At 38.8% G+C, this 21302-nt stretch overlaps 1 protein-coding gene across 11 annotated transcripts in view; it reads left to right on the top strand.

Moving 5' to 3' along the window:
- The window catches only part of MAGI2 (membrane associated guanylate kinase, WW and PDZ domain containing 2), a 756695-nt gene that overhangs the window by 497747 nt on the left and 237646 nt on the right, over nt 1-21302 (top strand). For all 11 annotated transcript variants that reach the window (XM_014963762.1, XM_014963758.1, XM_014963760.1 and 8 more), the window contains 2 exons: nt 9237-9450; nt 21093-21172. In XM_014963762.1, coding sequence (XP_014819248.1) covers nt 9237-9450; nt 21093-21172 — 294 coding nt within the window. The remainder of the gene's footprint in view (nt 1-9236; nt 9451-21092; nt 21173-21302) is intronic.

The raw sequence follows: 21302 nt of genomic DNA, 5'->3' as shown, positions 1-21302 counted from the left end.
TAGTTCTAAAAGGCAGCTGTTGTTTTACTCCTCAGATCATAGTTCTTCAGAAAAAAGGGGCTCAAGATACTGACGGGTATCTTGAGTGGAGCACTCCAGCCTTTTCCCAAGCAGGTAATCAGCTTCCCCTTCAATGCTTCAGCAAGTCATCATTTTACAGTACTTAATCATTTCTATTCTGAAATACCATTTAAGAAATGATTTCTTTTGTTGTTCAAGTACGAAATTAAAGAATTCAGACTTCTGTATCTCTCTGAGAAATAACTCTGTGAATCCATTTTGGTGAACTGAGAAATTCAGAAACAAATTATTGAAGTAGAAGTCTGTAGCGATAATCATATGGATGAGAAGATAAAATAGAACACTTCAAGCTCTCTAAATGTATAGGTTAATGTGAAACAAAAATTCTATTACCTGATCTTCTAAGCACGGTAAAAAGGATTTTCATAATGCAGATTCTATATATAATTTTTTTTCTTCTATTGCATTAGAAAGTATATCAAATTGAATGTCTTTCCCATCAAGGGTGTTTTTGCTACATTCTTGTCTGTGGTTGTTGCCTAACGTTACATGTAAGGGAAAATCCTTGTGCAGAATCCATCCCTACATACAAGGGAGGGGTAGCAGGGAGCAGTGGGGTGAGAGTGGATCTCATGCCCCCCTCTTGGCTCACCAAAGGGCCGCAGTATTACTCCCTGGCTGTTGCCATCCCGTGTTGTAGGGGCCTTGCTTGTCCCTTCCGCACAGCATTGCGTCTGTCGGCGATGCTCTGGCACTTAGTGCCTTTCCTACACAGCTAAGCAGAAAAGGATGAAGCCCAGAAATCCTTACATAAAACATCAGCACTGGCTCTGTTGCCAGGATACTTCCACAGCAAAAGAGGCAAAGGCAGGATTTGGTCTCTGATGTGTATTGTAGAAATCATTAGAAAGATCATTCTTTGCAGTTATTCGAAATGTGCCACATAAACGGACCATTGCTGAGGAGCAATTTCCAGGGCAATATGTTTCGGCTCAAACTGGATCAAGAGGCAATGTTTACCTGCTTTTCTCCATGCATTGTACACCCGGAATTTGTTTCTCCCAGGCACACTCCATGTGAACGATGACAAGGCAGCACCCCAGAAACAGGCACTGGCATGTGCTGGGTTACAAAATGGAATAGATGAGCATCGGTATAAGGCAGCCCCCCGCCTCCCCCTCCTCGCCCCCACAAAGTCATTCCTGTAGGTGTGGCCAGCAGAACAAGCAGTGCCTGTGTTGGCTATCATGGTTTCATAAGCAGGGTTTTGTTGTTCAGTTACACTGATTGAGGACTTTGGGGATTGTAGCAAAGCAGCTCTGTACGTACATGCTGTGTTGCCTTTGTTGGGCAGTGTAGCTCCCACGGACCCTGTTAGTGCAGTCATTTTCTATGTGGGCTGACAGAGTCTTAGCTAACTCCAAAATCTGTATGTGCATTTGCAGTTTGGGTCTTTAAACAATCAGGAAAAACAGAATATGTTAAATTATTATTTTTTAAACTCTGGGTGAAGGGAGCAACCTAGTTTTTATAAAGAAGCAACAAAAGTAGGATATTTGTTATTGCCAGTGCTTTTAGAAAGTGTATTCTATTTTAAATGCTTCACTTCTAACTGGAGTCTTTTATTAAATATAGGACTCTTGGGACATCCAAAACATTGATACCTTTTTTTTATAGATGCTCAGCCACTTAATGACTTATTAACTGCCTAAGGTATCAGAGTCTGGCAACTCAAAGGACTACTGTAGAATCTAGGACTGCTCGGTTGAAATTGTAGCAGGTATAAGATGAATCAGAAGAAAATAAACCCATCTTTATCAGACTAATAAGTGACATTTGTAGCTGCAGAGATCTCTGTGCTTTTGGTCTAATTTTTCTGACCACTTTTTAGTGTCTGTTGAGATAAACTGTGCATCTATTGCGCTTTGTTGGTAGGAATAAATTTTCATTAATTCACTTCCACATACCTTGCTTAATAGGCCATCAGATTTCCCTCAGACACTTGTATATGGACAGACTGGAGATCTTCAACTGTGATCGATAATTGGCTTCTTATTAATTTGTGCTGCCCAATGTGTTTATTCTCTCTGAGTTTTGTCACCAGTCTCCTCAGCCCAGAATGCAACAGGAATCCTTCTCAGTTCCTCAGGATGGGGCTTTTGGCCATTTTAGAATGGAGCACTCTCAGTCCTTCATCCTGGATCAAGTTCTCTCAGGACAAAATAGTATTAATTGGGAGATGGGATTTATGTCATCCAGCTTCAGTAAATTACATGCCTAAGTGCCTTACTTTTTGTTTGAGCTCCTCCTCCCTGCTCTCTTTATATAAAATAAGGAGATAGCGACAGTTCCAAAGAGAGGATAGCTGGTTTAGATAACCATTTTAGGGGATCACCTCTACAATCTAGAATGCTTGATTCAGCCTACAGATACACAAAAGCCTACGTGGCTAAATTTAAGTGAAGAATCCTACTATTTGCCAAGCAGCATATGAGAGACACAATCTACAGATTAGCTGTTAAGGTGGCCAAGTCTAGAGTTAGCATTGAGTTTCTCACACCTAGTGCAATTGCCCGCTTTACTGGACTTCTGGCTGGTCTGGGTTGGGTCTCTGCCATTCACTGGTTTGAGTGAGACGTCTTGCACCTGAGAAGTCTTTTCTGATGGACACTGCGTTGTAATGAATGATTTATGTAAAACTGATGCTTTGACAAAAGAGATAAAAAGAGTCTTGGTCAAATTGCAGCCTTCCTATCAGACATTCAGTTGTCACTGCTGTTGCTGTTTGTGTCTGCAGAAAATTAAGTCAGTCTCCTTCGCAACCAGCATCATGATTTGATGCTGTGTTGGTCATGTCATATTTCCTTCACACTTTTGACTGATTAAGTGTTTATCATCCAAACCTTAGCAGAACCACTCTAACACTGAAAGAATGCTTATGTATGTGTATTATTCTGACATTACTTGAGCAATGATAAATTGCACCCAGAGAATGAAAGTTTTGGCAGGCTCAAATTAATTGAGGGATAAGATATGACATAAAGTTTCAAAATAATCATTCCATGCCTTAGGTTGATAATGAACCAAAAGGCTAGAGTCCCAATGCCGTCAATCACCACGCAAGGTGCAGTAGTCCCAGGCAACAGGTTGAGCTTATTCTTTTATTATTACACAGCAAAGACAGCCAGAGGCATGAAAATAACACACACAGCATCCAGGAACCATGAGATTTTAAAAAATACAAAAGTTGGTATCCATTGATATTTCTATTGTAGGTGTGTTCTTTAAACTCAGTTTATCACCACCAGGTCACAACCTATGGCCTACAGAATACCTTATGTTTGCCAGGTATCCATGTTTCCTATTTTCCTTCTCCCACATCAACTCCTAGCTCTCCTTGTGGTTGTAGTCAGTGGGAGCAGTGCCTCCATGCAAAGCCTCCACCAAACCCCAAATATGGCTACAGCTCTGTGGGAAAGGGAGCAGCTCCAGGGCTGCAGAGTGATTATTTTCACAGGAAAATAGATGCACATAGCTCAGCAAACATGAGTTAGACTACTCTTGTATCCAACAGTTATTTAAAATGGATGGAATCTTTCCTGTGCAGAATGTAACAAATTAGTCATTTAGATACAATAAGGATATAAAGAGCTGCAATATTTTCTTTAAGAGCTGCTAAAACCATTCCATAAATTACTATTTAATAATATTTCCTTTCATTTCTTCTCTGCTGATATTGCTTAGGTCACATGAGTTGGTTCTTTTGGAAGAAAAGAACAAGTTTTTAAACTCTTGCATGAATAATATGCAGCATTAAAATAAAGGAATAAAGCAACAAGGTCCTCTTACGTCTTTAGATGGCAAATATCAAGAATTAGACTGTAAACAATAGAAATAAAGTGCAAGCAAAACAGTTGGTGAAGGCTCAAATTCTGAGACTATCACAATATAACTAGCAGTTATTATAAAAAAAAGATCACCATATTGTCTAAGAGCTGTGTAGAGAGTATGCCACATCAACCAGGAATGTTTCAACTGCTAGTATTTGGAATTGGAGTACGACAGAGATGAACTTACAATATTTAATGATAAGTAGGTATTTTTAATGATAAGTAGGTATTTTTAACATACACATTATCTTGTTCTCAAAGTTCTTTGTATTCCACAAAGTTCTTTATATATGCTGGTAGCTTGCTTGTGCTTTACTGGTGCCTATTCTGTCACTTCCCAGGACACTCACTCTTGAGATACTGTGCTAAACAGCTTTTAAAAACTGAACCATGTAATCTGTTTTGTAGCGAGACAGCGGCTCCAGCAGGGCTATTTCACTTGAAGTAAAGTCAATTGATTGCTTTTTTAGTGACAAAAATAATTCTGGATTCATATTATGGTACAATGTTAGGACCTTTTTTTATATCATATATTGTCTGAAGATAAATATTTGTGTTCACAGTGTTCTACTGTAGTATTTCAAATTTTATTTGTACACTTAATACACTGCTAATTTTTAACCAGAACTCCTGTTTTTTATCAAATCAAACATTACATATGAATATATATTAGCAGAAAGAAAACCAGTATGGTGAATATCTACCTTACCTGGAGTATGTGAATGATAGATATATATTACAAAAGATAAGATGACATCGTAGGGCTGTATTCCAGATAAATGTGATAAATGTCCATTTTGCAAAACTTAATGCTATAAAACCGCACTAGACAATTCTACCTTAATTGCTTGGGGTTTAGTCATCGTGATACCTTCTCCATTATCAAAGCAAGCTATTAAAAGATAATCATCCAGCAATTAATAATTCATGAGATTGGCTTTAAAATAATTATATTTTTAAGTTGTTAAATAAGCATCAGGTTCTTTTTTTCCCCACTGTATTTTGATAGCAATCTCTGTCTTAGACAAGCTTAGAATGTCTTCTAATCCTCAAGGCTTAGTTTTCACATTTTTTCTGCCATCATGATGGCTGGGCTTTGTTAACATAGTTATTGAAAATCAAGAAACTGACCTCTTCAGACCTTTTGAAAATAAGATCTTGAGGAAGAACACATATTACAGAGATCGTGGTAAAATCCCAAGACACAGCAATGTCACCACATCTGTGCTCTACCAGACCAACTGTTTGATCATTAGCCACTGTGTGTGATGCACCTGTGCTCTAAATTTATTTGTTCTACTGTGGTCATATGTACCATATGACCTTACGTCTTGTCTTCAGTTTTATCTGTACAGCATCTTTATCATAGTAGAAACATGGTGAAGACTGAAGGTAACCTCGGAATACAACTCACAGATCTGTCAATGATGCTTGAGACGGATGAGAACTTACTTTTGCTTTGCAGAGATTAAGAACAAAAAACCCAAAGAATTTATCTGCAGTTACATTCTCCTGTTCTCATGGGAAGTGGAGACCGTATATCCTCTTTGCTTTGCAGGAAACTTTTACATATTTGAAAGTGTTTCCCCCATCCATCAGTCTTTTCTTCTCAAGACTAACATCAGCTGTTTTTCAATCTTTCCATATTTCCAATTTTTTTTTTTTTTTACTGTCTTCTGGACTATTTCCCATCTTCTTTGACACGAAATCCTCAAAACTAGGTGTAGTACTCCTAATTAAACCTTACTGTAGCTGAAGGTGGAAGGACTTATATTGCATATGCTTAGTCATCCTGCCTGTTACGGGGCTTGTTTTTCTTTTGCAATAGTATCATTATTGACTGAAGATAATGTCTGCTTAAGCATTTACTTCCCATTGTGTATTTTTACAGCTGATTGTGGCATTTTGCACAGACAGATGCCACATTTTGGAAAGCCAAGGCAAGGGAGAGATGGGGATTTGGGAATGGTAGATAAGGAGAACGGGACTTCTGCTCCCCTGGGATCCCACTGCTCTACTGCAGGATGCAACTAAACAAAACTTGTGCTTCTGACTCTTGCTAATTCATTATTTCCCACAGACAGATTCACATTTCCAAACAGCATAAAATGATTGTAATACCACGTAGTTCAAGTATGAGTTAAGATTTAGCAACATGAGCTGCATATGGCTGTAGAGTTATAGACCATCACCCTGTTCAAAACCGGATCTATTTTTTTTCACACTATTCTAAAAGGCTGTATGTGTCAGTGTCAAAAGTCTTTTTATAAGATCATGAAAGCTGTATCTACAATTTTTTCCCAAGGAGCAGCACCTGTTACTCTGTCATGAAAAGAAATAAGATTAGTTTGGCACAATTTCTTCCTGAAAAATCTTGACAATTATTTATCACCTTTGAAGAGCTTACATGTAGGTGGTTTGATTGCTGGTCCCAACGTCCTTCTCAGAATTAAATATAGAAAGATGTGTAGTTACAGTTTCATGTGTTTTCCTCCTCCTCTATTATAAAAAGACATAATGGCCTAATTGAGCGAATTATTTCAAAGGGAATTTAGGTGCTCAGAAATTAAGAATAAGAAAATGTCTGAAAACCTAAATCATAGATACTTTGCTGAAACCAGGACTGTGTCTTTCCCTTCTAAGTTTCTTTTCTCCTTGAATTCTCAAAGGTGTAGCCACTACTAGCCATGAGTCTGCTTCGTTGGTTCCCTCAGTAGCCTAGGTTTCACTTCATCAGGCTCTGCCAACTGAGAATGGCTCCTCCACCTAAATTTAACCTGACCTGTTCTCTGTCCACTTTACTCCACATTCTGATGTTAATTATGTTAGTCATTTAATCACAGATAATATTTTTGCAGTAGTGACTGAGGCAAAAAGAGCGCTAGCTGCCTTGTGTTTTTTTATGCATCATATATTATTAGCTTTCCTTCCTTCCCACATAGTGGAATGAGTCTGCTTTTGGTCTTCTTATTGTTAATGCACTTGCAGAAAGTTTTCTTGTCACTCCTAATGTCCCTGAAAACTCCATTTTCTAGACTGACTGTTCTGCTTGGCTATTACATGCCCATATTGTTTTTCTGTGTTCATTGTTAACAACTTAATCTAGTTTTCACCTTTTGTACAATTCTGTATCAAGTAGCAGACCATTGAAAAGTCATGGCTTAATCAAAATGATCTCTGATTATACTTGCTACGTTTCTTTTTCATTAGAACAATGTGTGCTTGCCCTCTTAGTACTGTTTATTTAATCTTCACCAGTTCTCCTGAACTCCTTTTCCCTTAGCATTGCTTGCCATAACATCAAATTTAATAATTCTGTATATTGATTAAAACCTGGCTTTTGTTGTTTAATTTTTTGTAGCTCTTCTTTCTTGCTGTCCTAATCATCACAAATTAGATCATTTCACCCAAGTTGTCTTCCACCTCCTACATGTTTCACACCAGTATCTACATAGTTCTGTGCTCTGGATGCACCATTAGTTCATTTTAAAAATTGTCATCTTCCTGAACTTCATTGTAGACCACACCATTGGCTTCTTTTAAAAAATTATTTCCTCCTTTTTTTTTTTATGGTTATCCACAGATTTCAATATAGTCCATATAGTATTACGCAGGGCAAGTTTATGTATATACCATATACACTTCCTTCATTCCTTACATATTGTTATGAACAAGCTATAGTAGTTTCAATCTAGTCTCTATTACACTGATTATGTACCATTTTTGGTTAAACACTGGTATAGAACTTCACAGTTTGTTGTCAGTTTTCCTCTGATACTCTTTTTGTGATGTTTATCTGTTGGTGAGTTAATGTCACTAGCCTTCACGTAACCCAAAGTAAAGCCATGCTAACTAGGTCTGAGATTCATTTCCCCTCATTTTAACTATCTAGAAACTGAGCAACTAGCCTAATCAAGACTGAATTTTGTTTACCTAACTTAAAATGCAGGGTAATTTCAGCCATCTGACTAGGACACCATCATAGTCAGTGGAGATTGGGTCAATATATTAAAATTGTGAATGGATTTTAGTTGCAGTTCATTTGGTCAAAAATAGGGGTCTGAATACTTTTTCAGTGAGACCAGGTTTCATTTACAGAAAAAAGGATCCAAGCATAAGAGCTTCTGTTATTCACTGAGGCAGCAGTTTACTGCCACATTTTTTTAAGAAATAGTTCCTTGATAGACCATAAGATAAAATACAGCTTAGAAAAACATATCTAGTAGACCAGTCAGCCAAATTTATTCACCTCCAAGGATGAAGGAATCTCTTTTTGTACTCAGGCATCTATTAGTCAAGAAGCAATTGTGTTTTCTCCACTGTCAGTAGTTGTGTGCATGGAAGCTCTGCTATGTCACACTCATTCATGCAGATGAACATGTAAATTCTTAACTATGGAGGTAAGTGTTCAACAATTTGGATAAGGCACATTAAACTCCTAGTATTGCACACCTGGTCCCTACTTAGCTGATTTTTGGAGATATCTTTGTGGTTTTGTCTTATAATTGTGTTCAGCAGAAGTTTCCACAGGTATCGCAAAGTTCTACTACACTTGGTTATCTAAAAGTATGTGGATTGGACTGTGGGAACTGTAGAGATACTGTTGGACACCACATTTATTAATTTCTGACTTTATGGAAGTAAAATCAATAAAAAGTGAAAGATCAAGTACTGAAAAAGACATAGGAAAGGAAGACTCCTTTCTGAGTATGTTCTTGTCACAGTGAGACACAACGTTGGGTATAGAAAACATTTGGGATTGCCTGTGGGAAACTAAGCCTCCCACAGATTATATTGGTAGTCAAATCACAACCATTTTCTATACAGTTACTATATTGCTATAAGTTGATGGATATCATATTGATTTTTTTTTATGTATGGATATAGGTAAAGCAATTAGTGTTTATACTTTTTCAAATGAAAAGACCATCTGTCTGTAGTAAAACAGCAAGGTACTTGCTATAGGGGTGTACAGCTTGAAAAGTTAAGACACAAACCAGTAGTGTTGCTGAATATGACGCTGACTTCTGCTCGGTGCTAGCTGTTGGTCTAGCAGGACTCCTGGGACAGAATGAGCCAGAACTCTTTGGCTTGTTTCTTAGCTCTTTATTAGTTTCTTGTTTCAGTTTGGTTTTATTGCTTTATTTTCTTTTATTGTGTTCCAGATAAAATGCATCATCAGAGAGACCCCTGAGTAAACCCAACAGAATTTTCTCTTTATTTCAAGACTTGCAGTTCATAGACTATTGCTAGGAGACTTGCACCTGGTAAATTCTCCACCATTAACTTGTATATCCAAAACCTGTAATTTCTCTTCTCTTGTAGAATCAAGTGAACATGAAGAGAAGAGTACAGGTGTCTCGGGTGAGGTACCTTCCACCCAACCTTGTCCTGCACCAGGATATACTCAGCCTGAAGAAGCAAAGGAGGATATGGATGTAACAAAGCAGACTAAACCTGAAGAGAATGACGACTTGGGCCCACTGCCTGATAACTGGGAAATGGCTTATACAGAAAAGGGGGAAGTCTACTTTATTGAGTGAGTCTTGTTCTTTCTCTTTCTAATAGCTATATCGTTTTTAACTGGGTGGGGAAATGGTTTACATGGTGGAGTGGAGCATTGAGCTCCTTCTCATTAAAGCAGCAGGAATGTTCTGGCTGTCAAGGCTCCTGAGAGCTGGTGACAATCTCTCCGTTACTGACATACATTGAAGCATGCTGGTTTTTAAGACAGGGAACGGGACTGCTTAGCACTTCAATGGCAGCAATTAGAGCTGTTGTTTCTTCTGTGGAAAGCAAGGCTTTTGTGCTGTTCTGGTGCTCACAGGAGAGTAGTGCAATCGCTAGGTTCTTCCTTATGCGGCCAGAGGTGGAGAAAGTTGAGCTTTTTGCCAATTTAAAGAATGAAATATAGGCATGATAAAAACTAGCTGGTGAACAGTAGAGGGAAGCCAAGCTATATTTAGAAATAATAAAATAAATGAGTGGAAAATAAGGAGAATTAATTATGTGTAGAAACTTTTTCCTGTTGGTAGGCTATACATACCTGTTGCTACTGTTGCTAATTAGCCAACAAATGGATATGAAAGTTCTTTGTTCTCTAAGTGCAGTCATTAATACACATTTACCAGAATAAGAACACAGCAAGTGAATGAGTTCATATAAGCACACAAAAAAGAGAGAAAATGAAAAACATCTTCATCAGCAGAACACTACTACAGTAGCATTTATTTTTGCTTTAAGGAACTGCCTTGAACAATTTGGAGTGTTACCCATTATTCTGATTATTAGTAGGTAAAAATAACATTTGTTAGTATTATTTCTGCTTTAAGACTCAAGTTTCTTGAAAAATTTTATGACTATCACATGAATTGTAAACAAATGATGAGAATAAAGTTTATGCATGTGATTTTTCATAGACATTGGCATGACTATAGCTTCTGGCTTATACAAGGCTGAAAAGAGCAGTAACTATTAAAACATAAGTGTCTTTGCTGAAAAGGGCAAAAATATGCTTATTCTAGAAAAAGAGTAATTATTGTAACTTTGCCCAAGCAAGCAGAGAAGAACTAGGATGACCTCAGGGCTAGCTCAAACCCTTGTTTCCTTCTTACTTCACTCCCAAATTTAATTTTTCTGCACATATTGAATGCTCTGACAGGCAGCAGACTGAATTATGTGGCACTTTTATTTTACTTCTTGTAGCAAAAACGGGATACGTTTAGGGGGTGAGGGATAGGATAACGGGTAGGTCACTAACACACCAGACTGCAACAGTGGTAAATACCGCAGCAGGCAATTTAATCGAAAATTATACAAAATGTATATTTTGTAACAAATACAGTGAATGCAAATAGCCCTGCTGCTCTACAGAGCAGCCATTCCACTCCACAAATTCCTTTGATGTTACAGTTTACTTCCTTTCCTGGAAATGCTCTGGTTTACACTGCAGTTCTGACAATGCTCATCATTCACTTCCACTAAATGAATGTTATGTAAAGCAGAGAAATCAATCAGAGGTGCAGACTGGATAGAAAGGCTGTTATAAGGGCTCCATGCCTTTGGGATTATATTCTTGAATTATGTAATTGCAAAAAAAGTGCGATTACACATCTGTAAAAATACCAGATTATTTACTAGAATCCTAGCAAAGCTACAACTCTTTGATCATTTGCGTTTTCACATTGTACAGTCTTCACAGGGTTAAGTAGGAATGTAATGCTGTGGGGAAGCTGTTAAATTGCCTCTTTGTTTACAAGTCACTTTGGTTAATGGCATGAAGAGACTCCATTTGCTTTCGCAAAAAACGGAAAGATAAAAAGACAACAAAAACCTATTTGTCTAACAACATCTCCCTGAACAGTAGTAAAGATTGTACTAGATTATTAAATAATAGATGAAAAACAAACATTTTTAAAGTGTACATCACAATGGCTGGAAAAAAGTCATACTAGGCAGCAGCTTTTATAGCTTTATTTGAGGCTCATGTGAATTGTGACTTTAAACCCTAAGGATTTCAAGCAGTAAGGGATCTCAAGTTCCAGGTTGTCACAGGTGTACCCAAAGGTCTTAGATTTCATGACAGCATTTTTATTCATTCACCTCAAACTAACCCCTAAAATTTGTACATGAGCTCATTTATCAAAACTACCTTGAGAAGTAACGTGGCAGATTTACAGTGAGAGAGGGAGTGACTTCATAAGAAGAAAGATAACTGTCTGTAGTCAGTATTATTTATTTGTTAATCATTAATGGCCCAGTTAGCATTTTGTAAAGCACACTGGAAGGAATTTCCTCAGCCTCAATGTCTAAAAAAGAAAAAAGTTCACTGGATGATTTAGAGGACAGTTGTATTTTAGAGCAAGACTTGGTCTGTTTCTTCCTTTCTTTTCCTTTTTAAACGTAGGTGCATGACCTTATGTTTACCTGTATTAGCATTCACAGTCAGAACAGGAAGAGATCCCTTCTCACTGCATAACACTTACCACTGTTTTTCAGGAAGAGCTACTTAATTATATTTCTTGGGCTGTTTCCAGCTTCCCTTACATATGAATCCAAATTTTCAAATATGGGCACACACAAACAGGATTCCATCTCCTACATTTGATTTCATTGGGAACATATGCTAATGAGAACATGCAATAATTTAAACACTGTATATAAATTGGAATGCCACCAAAAAAACCCTCCACTTCTGGTCCTTCTCTCCTAATTTAAATAGGGCTGATGAGTGTGACCTATTTTGGCATGCTCAAATGAATTTCATCACTGATTTTTAGTTTTTCCCTTTCGTGGGGCTAAGTAAAGGCTGCAGTTCCCCACAACCTTCAGACCTTACCTTGCCAACCACTCTCAAACCACATTCTAGAGACATGAGTATTGTGTTGTCCTCACAAAGTCAGTCAGCAGATGTTGACTTTGTTGGATCCTGGGACACCGATGTTTGCTGTGTTGGTCCAGTGCAGTGTTGAAGGAAATACAAAAGTACCAAGACTCTCGGTGCATCTGTTATCATGTGCAGTCAACTTTAAATGTGACCCTCACCCAACTCATCATATACACCGTGGCATTATAGACTCTCCTGTAGAGATGGTTACACATTATGATACTTGTTTATAAAAGGCAGAATTGATTTTGCCTCTCTCTCCAGCACTTTATCCACCTACAGGCACCAGAGCTCCATGGAAGGGGTGTGGGGAGAGTGAGATACTAAATCAGGAAGAGCTGCAGTTTGTTAAGCTGAGCTACAACTAAGCCTTAATGAATAGTCTCAAGGACATTACATAGCCTATAACAAAAGCTATTTAACTCTGTGCTGTTCAAAAGGACATATGATTTCCCATGTTTATACTACATTAGTAATTGTTTTATTAGTGGAGAAAAGTCTAGAATAAACTCAAACCTCTGTAATACATCTTTAAAGGATCATCTTTTTTGACTTCTGGTGATGATTTTTAGGAGAATTTGGCCACATGACCTTTAACAAACCACTTCCCAGTGTATCTCACAGCCATTCAGTTTCTTCATTTCAACACCTACTTCTCTGTGCAGTGCAGTCAGCTTTGCTTTTTGGACTTCTTGCAGTATCTTTTTCTAGTTGTTAAAGCTGCTTTTTTTATGAGAGCACCATAAAAGACTACAAAACAGCTATAAAATAGGCCTCTGCCAAGGACTCTTCTCTTCACAGTAAAAAACAGCCATTATTTTTTGAATACAGCTGCTGCTATTTCAGGTGTTACCTGAAAAGATGTATAGCTACACATTGGAAAAGTAAAATCCTGACCTAGTTTGTTTCTAAGAATATTGCTACTGACTTCAATGGGATCAGTATTTCTTCTTAGTAATTTTTAAGGTAGAAAAGTCTTTTGATTGCAGGAATAACATGTTTATTCTAACATCTTGCTTACCTGAAGAATCATGATATATTTAGTTGTTCCTGGTTGCTCCATCAGTTCACCCTCAGAAAGTAGGATATATTAGTTAAGCCTGGCTACGCCATTACACTTGATAACTTTATCTTTTGTACTAAAAGATACTACAAGTATTGAGGTGAAAGTACACCCTTCTACCTGCTCAAGATTACTTCCATGTCCTGGAAGTACCCAATCTCTTATAAACTAACTTGATACTTTTGAGAGTATGTTACATCATTAAAGTATCAGTGCATAATATTTAAATTCTCAGTGTTTTGGTTGTGTGGTTATTTCTGCTACTTTAATTAAGCAGCAATTAAGATGAAGGATTTTTTTTTCACATGCTGTTTTAATATTTACTTCTGATGGGATTCTTCTTTGGGAATCAAGCCATTTTATATCAGTGTGACTTTATTGTGTAGACAATTCTGAATCATCAGGGCTCTTGTGAATATGATCGTAGATGTCCGTAATTCTTTTTCCTTGTTTATATATTGCATTGAATTAATCAGTTTTGGTCAGCATAACAATGATAGGATCTCTAATGCTCTTTGGACTTCAACATGACATACAGTGGGATAGGCAATAGAAAAGATCTCTCTTGGTTTCTTTCTCCTGAGACCACTTCTTTGCCTCATGGCAAATTAACTAGAAATGGGGAGGTGGTAGAACTGGAAAGAATATGGGGAATGCTGATTTTTTTTTTTCTTCTTCTGTCTTTTGATGTGATAAAGACATTCTCAGTCTGTACTAGTGGTGTATTGTCCCTTGCTCTCACTTGTTTTTATCTATGTGGACATCCAGGTCAAACTGCCAGCTCAACTCCTGTTGTCTTTCCTCATTTTCTTATTTCTTCTCTTTCCCCTAAGGTCTCTGCTGCTTTGTTCTGCAGAATTCCTCTTCCAACCTCGTTCCTCTGATGTCTGTACTGGTGTTATAATTTTTATCCATGGTATTTATTGAACTAGAAGATTCAGCTCACCTGGCTTGCCATATACCATTAGGTATCTAGCATAAACCAGTTGCCAAGGCAACTCCTGTGGTCAATGGAGAGAGATAATGACATCCAGAGGCTGATTCATCCTGTCCAAAGATAAGGGCAGAATTTATTTGCCTAAATGTTGGGGCTTCTACAAGTAAAGATGCCCACAGATATCCAAGGGTACATCTGCAGTAGTATGTAAGTTTGTGTCAGGAGTACACTTATGAAGTAAATCTTTCAGTTTTCTCATTGCACTATGGTTTGGTTCAGGTTTCAGAGTACAGGAACTGGGTTCCGCTCAGATGAAACTAAAAAGAAAGTTGATCTCAAGGAGTGCACCTAATTGTCTCCAACTCCTGAACCCCCGAAGTCAATCCGTGAGGCCAGATTTGAGTTAAAACCAGTCTGAATTCCTTCTGATCTACACCACGTCCATATCTAACTTAGCACCATTAGTAGACTGGTATCAGTGAAACACTTGGTGCTCATGACTCAGCACCCACAACTACGAGGTCTTTTCAGGTGCCATGGGCTGCATGTCTGTGAATAGTTTGTAATGCATTAGGTGAGCTCTTGCTGCATATCATCTGGTTTAAGTTCAAGTGAAAGAATCTTACAAGCTGGAGGAATGCTTCGTGTGTAAGCGAACTGAGAGATTCATTTGAAAAGTGGCCTCCTGATCTGAGCCAAAGCACTATTGTAGAGGCAGACTTATGGCCCAAGACATCTCCATGAACCTGGAAATCGGATACAGTACCTGTCAAAACCAGGATCCTTCTGGAGTGGCAGCCAGAGCCCATTTGGGGGATGCCATAGCACCTAGTATGTCACTAAGAGCCTGTGGTTCCATCTCCAATCCCACCAGAAGATAGGTAAGATAAATTATTCTGTGTATGTGCCTCTCCCTTGAATACAAGGGCTGAAGTCACATGAGATGAAGCCCAGTCTTTGTCAGAAATTAACTGCCCGAGTCAGAGTTACTTAAATGGCAGAAATTACCATAGGAGACTTTAGGCATTTAGGCTGCCAACACAGTGGCAACACCACTGTGTTTAGACTTAGTACATAAGTGCTTACCTACTGCCTAAAGCCAGCTGGGATTCACAGGATAGGCATCCCCAAACCTGTGTCTCTTGAGGACCACATACTCCGAGCACACCTAACAGACTGACAGCATGAAATGCAGCGCACACTAGCAGTCATAGCCACTGCCATTCAAACCACAGCCTGTTTGTATCTGGCCCTACACGTGTTTAAGAAATTTGGGTAGCACCCAACAAAGGATGAATTGCAAAATTGCCATTTTAATGCTCTGTTTTCCTGTCACTGTCCCCCTAGACATAAATTACTTGAAAATCATTATTGTGCTATTTGAAAAGCTCTGCAGATCTACGGGTCTTAGGCATAGAAAAAGGAGGGAGGAGTAAGCATTTTAGAAGTCAGGTGGCCTACAGTGCACTTTGTTTTTCTCCATCTCCTATTCTCCCCTTTGCTCAAGCTGCTATATTGAGGACCATCTTGAATGTAATGCATTCACAATAAAAACCCAAACAAACACATATGTGCTGTCCCCAAATACACTGAAGCAGCACGTTGGTAAATACTCATTTTGAAATGCCTTTCACAATAACATGCAAATTACATACCTTGTGAGAGTCACAATTTAGAATAGGTTTGCAGTGTTTTCAACAGACATTAAGGCTATTATTGTCAGTAACTACTTTCTATATTCCCTTCAAAAATGTTTCAAGAGATTGTCTCAGGGCTTTGATAGTACAAGAAACTTTATCTGTCAAAGTGCTTTGAACTGACAGATTGCTAACACAAATCCATTATATTCAAATCTTAAGTAAAATAATATATTGTCTAACAAATAATTATAATAAAAAAATAATACATTGTTAAATAAGAAAAGCCACACTCTTAATGTTTTTTACTTCCTAAAGATATGGATGGGTATCCAGTGAGATTTCCAGAGAGGCTCTGGTCCTGATACCTGGATTCAGTAGTGAAAATGGGGAACTGGGGCATAATCAGTCTTTGTGAAGTTTTAAAAGCAAAGTTACAAAGAAAAGCTGGAGAAGAACAGGGGGTTGAGTCAGGGTTTCTGGGAAGTATTCTGAGCTTTCTTTCACTCTGTTTAAACCAGCTGAATAATATTTTTTTTGTAGATGTTTAAAATTGTCTATAATTGATACTGGAGAACTCTGTAATAAACTATTTCTGCTGGATATAAATACTTGGTAAAAAGGGAGGATTTAAGTTAGTTCAGTAATAACTATTTTATTGGCTTTTGTCTACAATATTAAGATCTACTGCTTTACTGAGTGACTTTTTTTTTTTTATTATTTCTCAAATTTGCAGTACACTTCAGGCCTATAAGTGGTTTCTATTTGGTACAGCAGTTAACAAATTAGGATGAATTTTAAAATGTTATGCTATTCCCATGCTCCACCTACCTGAAGCAAAACCAAAGGGATCCTTCATTGACTGCTTTCAAAGTTTCCAAAATTAGGTATTTGCTCTTGATTTTAAGACAGATTCTAAGATGTGAATAGTTGATTTGCCAGTACTTAGCTCAGTCGTCCTAGCTAGTAATCAAGATCACTGAAACTGTGTAAGGATGGACTTTCTAAACCTAGCCCTTAATGATGAGGTATGGTTATTGCTGAGTAATGAAACAGTGGCCAGTGGAAAATGCTGGTGGAGCCACAGCTGTATCTCTCACAGGATGCTTTTATTGCATCACTTCACTCTCATTCAGTCAGTGAGAACTGCTCTGACTGCCTGTTTGTGCATTTATTCCTGTGCTCTGACTGCCTGTTTGTGCATTTATTCCACAACTGCCTGGGCCATTCATTCATAACTAATCTGTAAATCCACAGCCCATTTTCCTTCTTATCTATCTATAAGACTTCCCAAATGGACACAAACAGTTAGACCTAGTGGTAAACCAGGCAAGTTATACACTGTCGATTTTTTAAGGTTTTCAGTGCTTAAGAAGCATTAATTCAAATGCTTAAAAAGCATTAAAACAAACTAAAATCTCTCAGCCTTTCCTCAGAAAGCAGCCTTCCCAGTCCTTTGATCATCTTGGTGGCCCTTCTCTGGACCTTCTCCAGCTTGTCCACATCTTTTTTGTATGGCAGGAACCAAAACTGAACACAGTATTCCAGGTTTGGCCTGACAAGCACAGAGTTGAGTGGGATAATGACTTCTTCATCTCTGCTGGTGATGCTCCTGTTGATGCAACCCAGCATCTGGTTGTCCTTCTTTGCTGCAGCAGCACAGTGTTTGCTTATACGGAGCTTGTTGTTCACTGGGACCCCCAGGTCCCTTTCCACACAGTTGCTGCCCAACTGGGTAGATCCCAGACTGTGTCCTGACTCCCAGATTATGGTTTCCCAGGTGCAAAATCTTACACTTCATAAGGTAGGTGGCCCTTCTCTGGACCTTCTCCAGCTTGTCCACATCTTTTTTGTATGGCAGGAACCAAAACTGAACACAGTATTCCAGGTTTGGCCTGACAAGCACAGAGTTGAGTGGGATAATGACTTCTTCATCTCTGCTGGTGATGCTCCTGTTGATGCAACCCAGCATCTGGTTGTCCTTCTTTGCTGCAGCAGCACAGTGTTTGCTTATACGGAGCTTGTTGTTCACTGGGACCCCCAGGTCCCTTTCCACACAGTTGCTGCCCAACTGGGTAGATCCCAGACTGTGTCCTGACTCCCAGATTATGGTTTCCCAGGTGCAAAATCTTACACTTCATAAGGTACTTGTTAGTCCACTCTTCCAGCCTATCCAGGTCTTCTTGCAGATTGGCTCTCCCTTCTGAAGTGTCCACGTCCCCACTCAGTTTGGTGTCATCAGCAAACTTCATCAGAATACACTTGATCCCATCATCCAGAAGATCTTCACTTAAGAAGATACTAAACCACATTTGGTGCATATCAATCCCTGGGGGACCTCACTTGTGGCTGGCTGCCATTTTGCAAAGCAGCTATTTACCACCACCCTCTGGGTGTGACTGGTCAGCCAGTTCCCCACCCACCACAAAGACCACTTGTCTAGTCCATAAAGCAATCTGTTATAGATAAAAGTTCTTGCAGATGACTTGCTTTTACTAAGTAGCTGAATGGGTTTGACAGACAGGAACTAGAAGAGGAGATTGAGTGCTTTAGGAGCTGATCTAGATGAGATGCCATCTTCCTTCTCTGAAATTTCTCTGCAGACTGAAGGTCCACTCTTATGTTGGAAACGATATCGACTTTAATTTGTTTATGGTTTTGTTTAGAATGGCCACAGTGCACAAAACTGGAAGACCTCACTCCTTCTGGGTTCATGGAAGCCACATTTATGTGAAGGGAAGCATAGCTGTTTGCTTACTCTTGTTCTGAGTTTCAACAAAAGCCTTGGAGGCTGTAATTCAACTAATTCACGTTGTAAAATATTAATACTGGATTGGGCAGAAAGACAGTTTGGCACCTGTCTTTACAGATGCCTGAAAACTCATTTCTCAGGCCTATTCCAGAAATGTCATAGGGGAGTTTTCAGGGCTGGTGAATTGGCCTGTGCTGATGCTGTGTTGACTTGTGCAGGAAACACTGACCAGCTGACTTGCAACAGATTTGCTTCTAGTACTGACCTTGCCACTGGCTTGTGTGGTGGCTGTGGATGGTCACTTGGTAACTCCGTGGCTCCATGTTACCACCTTTAAAACAGGGGTGATGAGTTTTATTTCCTTTGTAAAACATTTTGCGATCCACTTCATACCACAGCAAACATCACTAATAGTAGTCATATGTGTATATTATCCTTATTGAGCCATGGAAAACTGTTTCCAACTTAGTTCCTGCAGCCAGTGGGGGTTCCTAAAATCATTCAGGATGAGTAGCTGGGAGAGAGTGGCTGTTGTGTAGACATGCCCACTCTCCAGAGACGCTCCTGCAGCTTCCACAGGTGTGACCAAGCTGGCCCTGAGCTCTGGCGCTGCTAACGGGATCCCCGTGGCAGTGGGGAGCTCGGTGAGAGCTGCTGGCTGCACCCAAGTAGCTCAGTAGGTGCTGGGGTGATGAGCCCACACTGACCTGCCTATTGCTGCAGTGACCTTGTTGCCAGCATCTCCCCTAGTTAGTGTAAAGCTAGCTCAAGTTATGTCTGCACAAGCTGCAGTTGGGCTGTGACTGCAGTATAAAAATACACCCTACAGGAGACCACAGGCAGCCGCAACTTCAGAGAAAGCGTCTTAGTTACATTTGCAATCAAGCATGGGCTGCAGGCATCATTTCAAATTTACTTTACCTTTGGCTTATCATTTTTCATACTCTGCAAACATAGCCCGGCTCTCCAAGTAGGGGAAGGTTTTGTTTATCCTCTTCATCTGTCATGAATGGCGTTCTAGACTAGGGCATGCTTAAAATAGGAATTTAAATGCCTCAATTTTCATTTTAGTTGCCACTTTATCTGTACACAACGCTCATCTACCTTTTTTCCCATCCAAAATGTGGAGGAAGCTTTAACATTGTGACAATAATACTGAGAAGCAGGTAGTATTGCTCTGTTTTTAGAGAAAGAGAGAAATCAAGGCAGAGGAAAAGTTATCTGCCATGGACTAAACGAGGAGTTCAAGTGGCATTTCTTTTTCCTTAGGGGAACCAGTGGTGTCTGGACCACGTGGTCTGTATCGGTTAATCAGTAACTCACCAGCCAATACTCAATACTAATCCATCTTTTACCGAGTCCACTGTTTTTGTACACCTTATACTGATGTTTATAAGAGAAGTCTTAAGTACACTTTCAAATGATACAGCAAATTAATAATAAGCTAAATAATTCAATACTATATAAATTGTTTGGAACAAGCATCCTCCTAGGATGTATCAGATAAATAAAACATGGGTTAGAAGTGACTCTGAATGATGGTATTGTAGGAAAGGCATCTTGAAAAATAAAGAAGTAATGATCACATCCTTTTCTGTTTTCTAGTCTTCCTTTTTTTAACATATTTAAAATATTTGGCTCCAAATTCTAATGCATATGGGAAAGGTATACATTGAAAAGATCTGTTTTTAAGTCTCATTATCTGTGCTTAGTATCAATTCATTTGGCAAAATAGTCTCGCAAAAACAGGTTGTGCCAGTTCAATGCTATTTGATGGTTGATTCCTCAAAGATCTATTCTGAGTATAGAAAGGAGCCACATGATTCATTCAGCTTGAGCATATCTATTTTATCTCGATAGAAGGATTATATATGGAGAGATAAAGGTTTGTTAAACAAAGTATCATTAATCATTCTGTCCGGAAATGTAGACTTTGCAGGAGCGTGCTGTAATTTGCATCACTTTTGCTATGCCTTGCCAGTGCTGCTGGTGAGAAATAACAAACCTGTATTTATGAAAAGGACAGGTTTAAGATGAAAATAATTCTATCCGAAAACTGTGAGAATGCTACAGAATCCTGTCGCCTGCACTCGTTCAACGGGAGAACACTGTATTTGTAATAAATTCCTTTTGCTCTGGATGAGTTCTGCATTTTCAATGAGGTTAACTTGGCAACATTCTAGTTGATTTTAATAAAAATAGCTGCTTTGAGGACAGGGAGCTGAGGTTGCCAAATTTACAGCTGCCTTGCACAATTACTCTTACACCTCCTTCAGGGCTACTTAGAACCAGTAAGCAAATTAAGTGTATCGATTGCAATTTTGTTGGACTAACCCTTTATTCTTAAGGAATAAACTTGATTCCTTTCAGTATGTGTCTGCTCAGAGTGATCTCTTTTCTTTTCAGCCATAACACAAAGACAACATCATGGCTGGATCCACGACTTGCGAAAAAGGCTAAACCTCCAGAAGAGTGCAAAGAAAATGGTAGGTTATTAAGTTTTCGTTGCTGCTCGGAGGGGATTTGCCTTTGTGTGTGTGTCTTTCTCTCAGTTCTTACAAAAATCAGGCATTTGGGGGAATGATGAAAGGTGTTTAATTGCTGCTTTGGTTAGAA

Source organism: Calidris pugnax, unplaced genomic scaffold, assembly GCF_001431845.1.
Source record: "Calidris pugnax isolate Ruff unplaced genomic scaffold, ASM143184v1 scaffold44, whole genome shotgun sequence".
NCBI classification, from domain to species: Eukaryota; Metazoa; Chordata; class Aves; order Charadriiformes; family Scolopacidae; genus Calidris; species Calidris pugnax.
The sequence above is the reverse complement of the archived record's forward strand: the minus strand, read 5'-3'. Positions and strand labels throughout refer to the sequence as shown.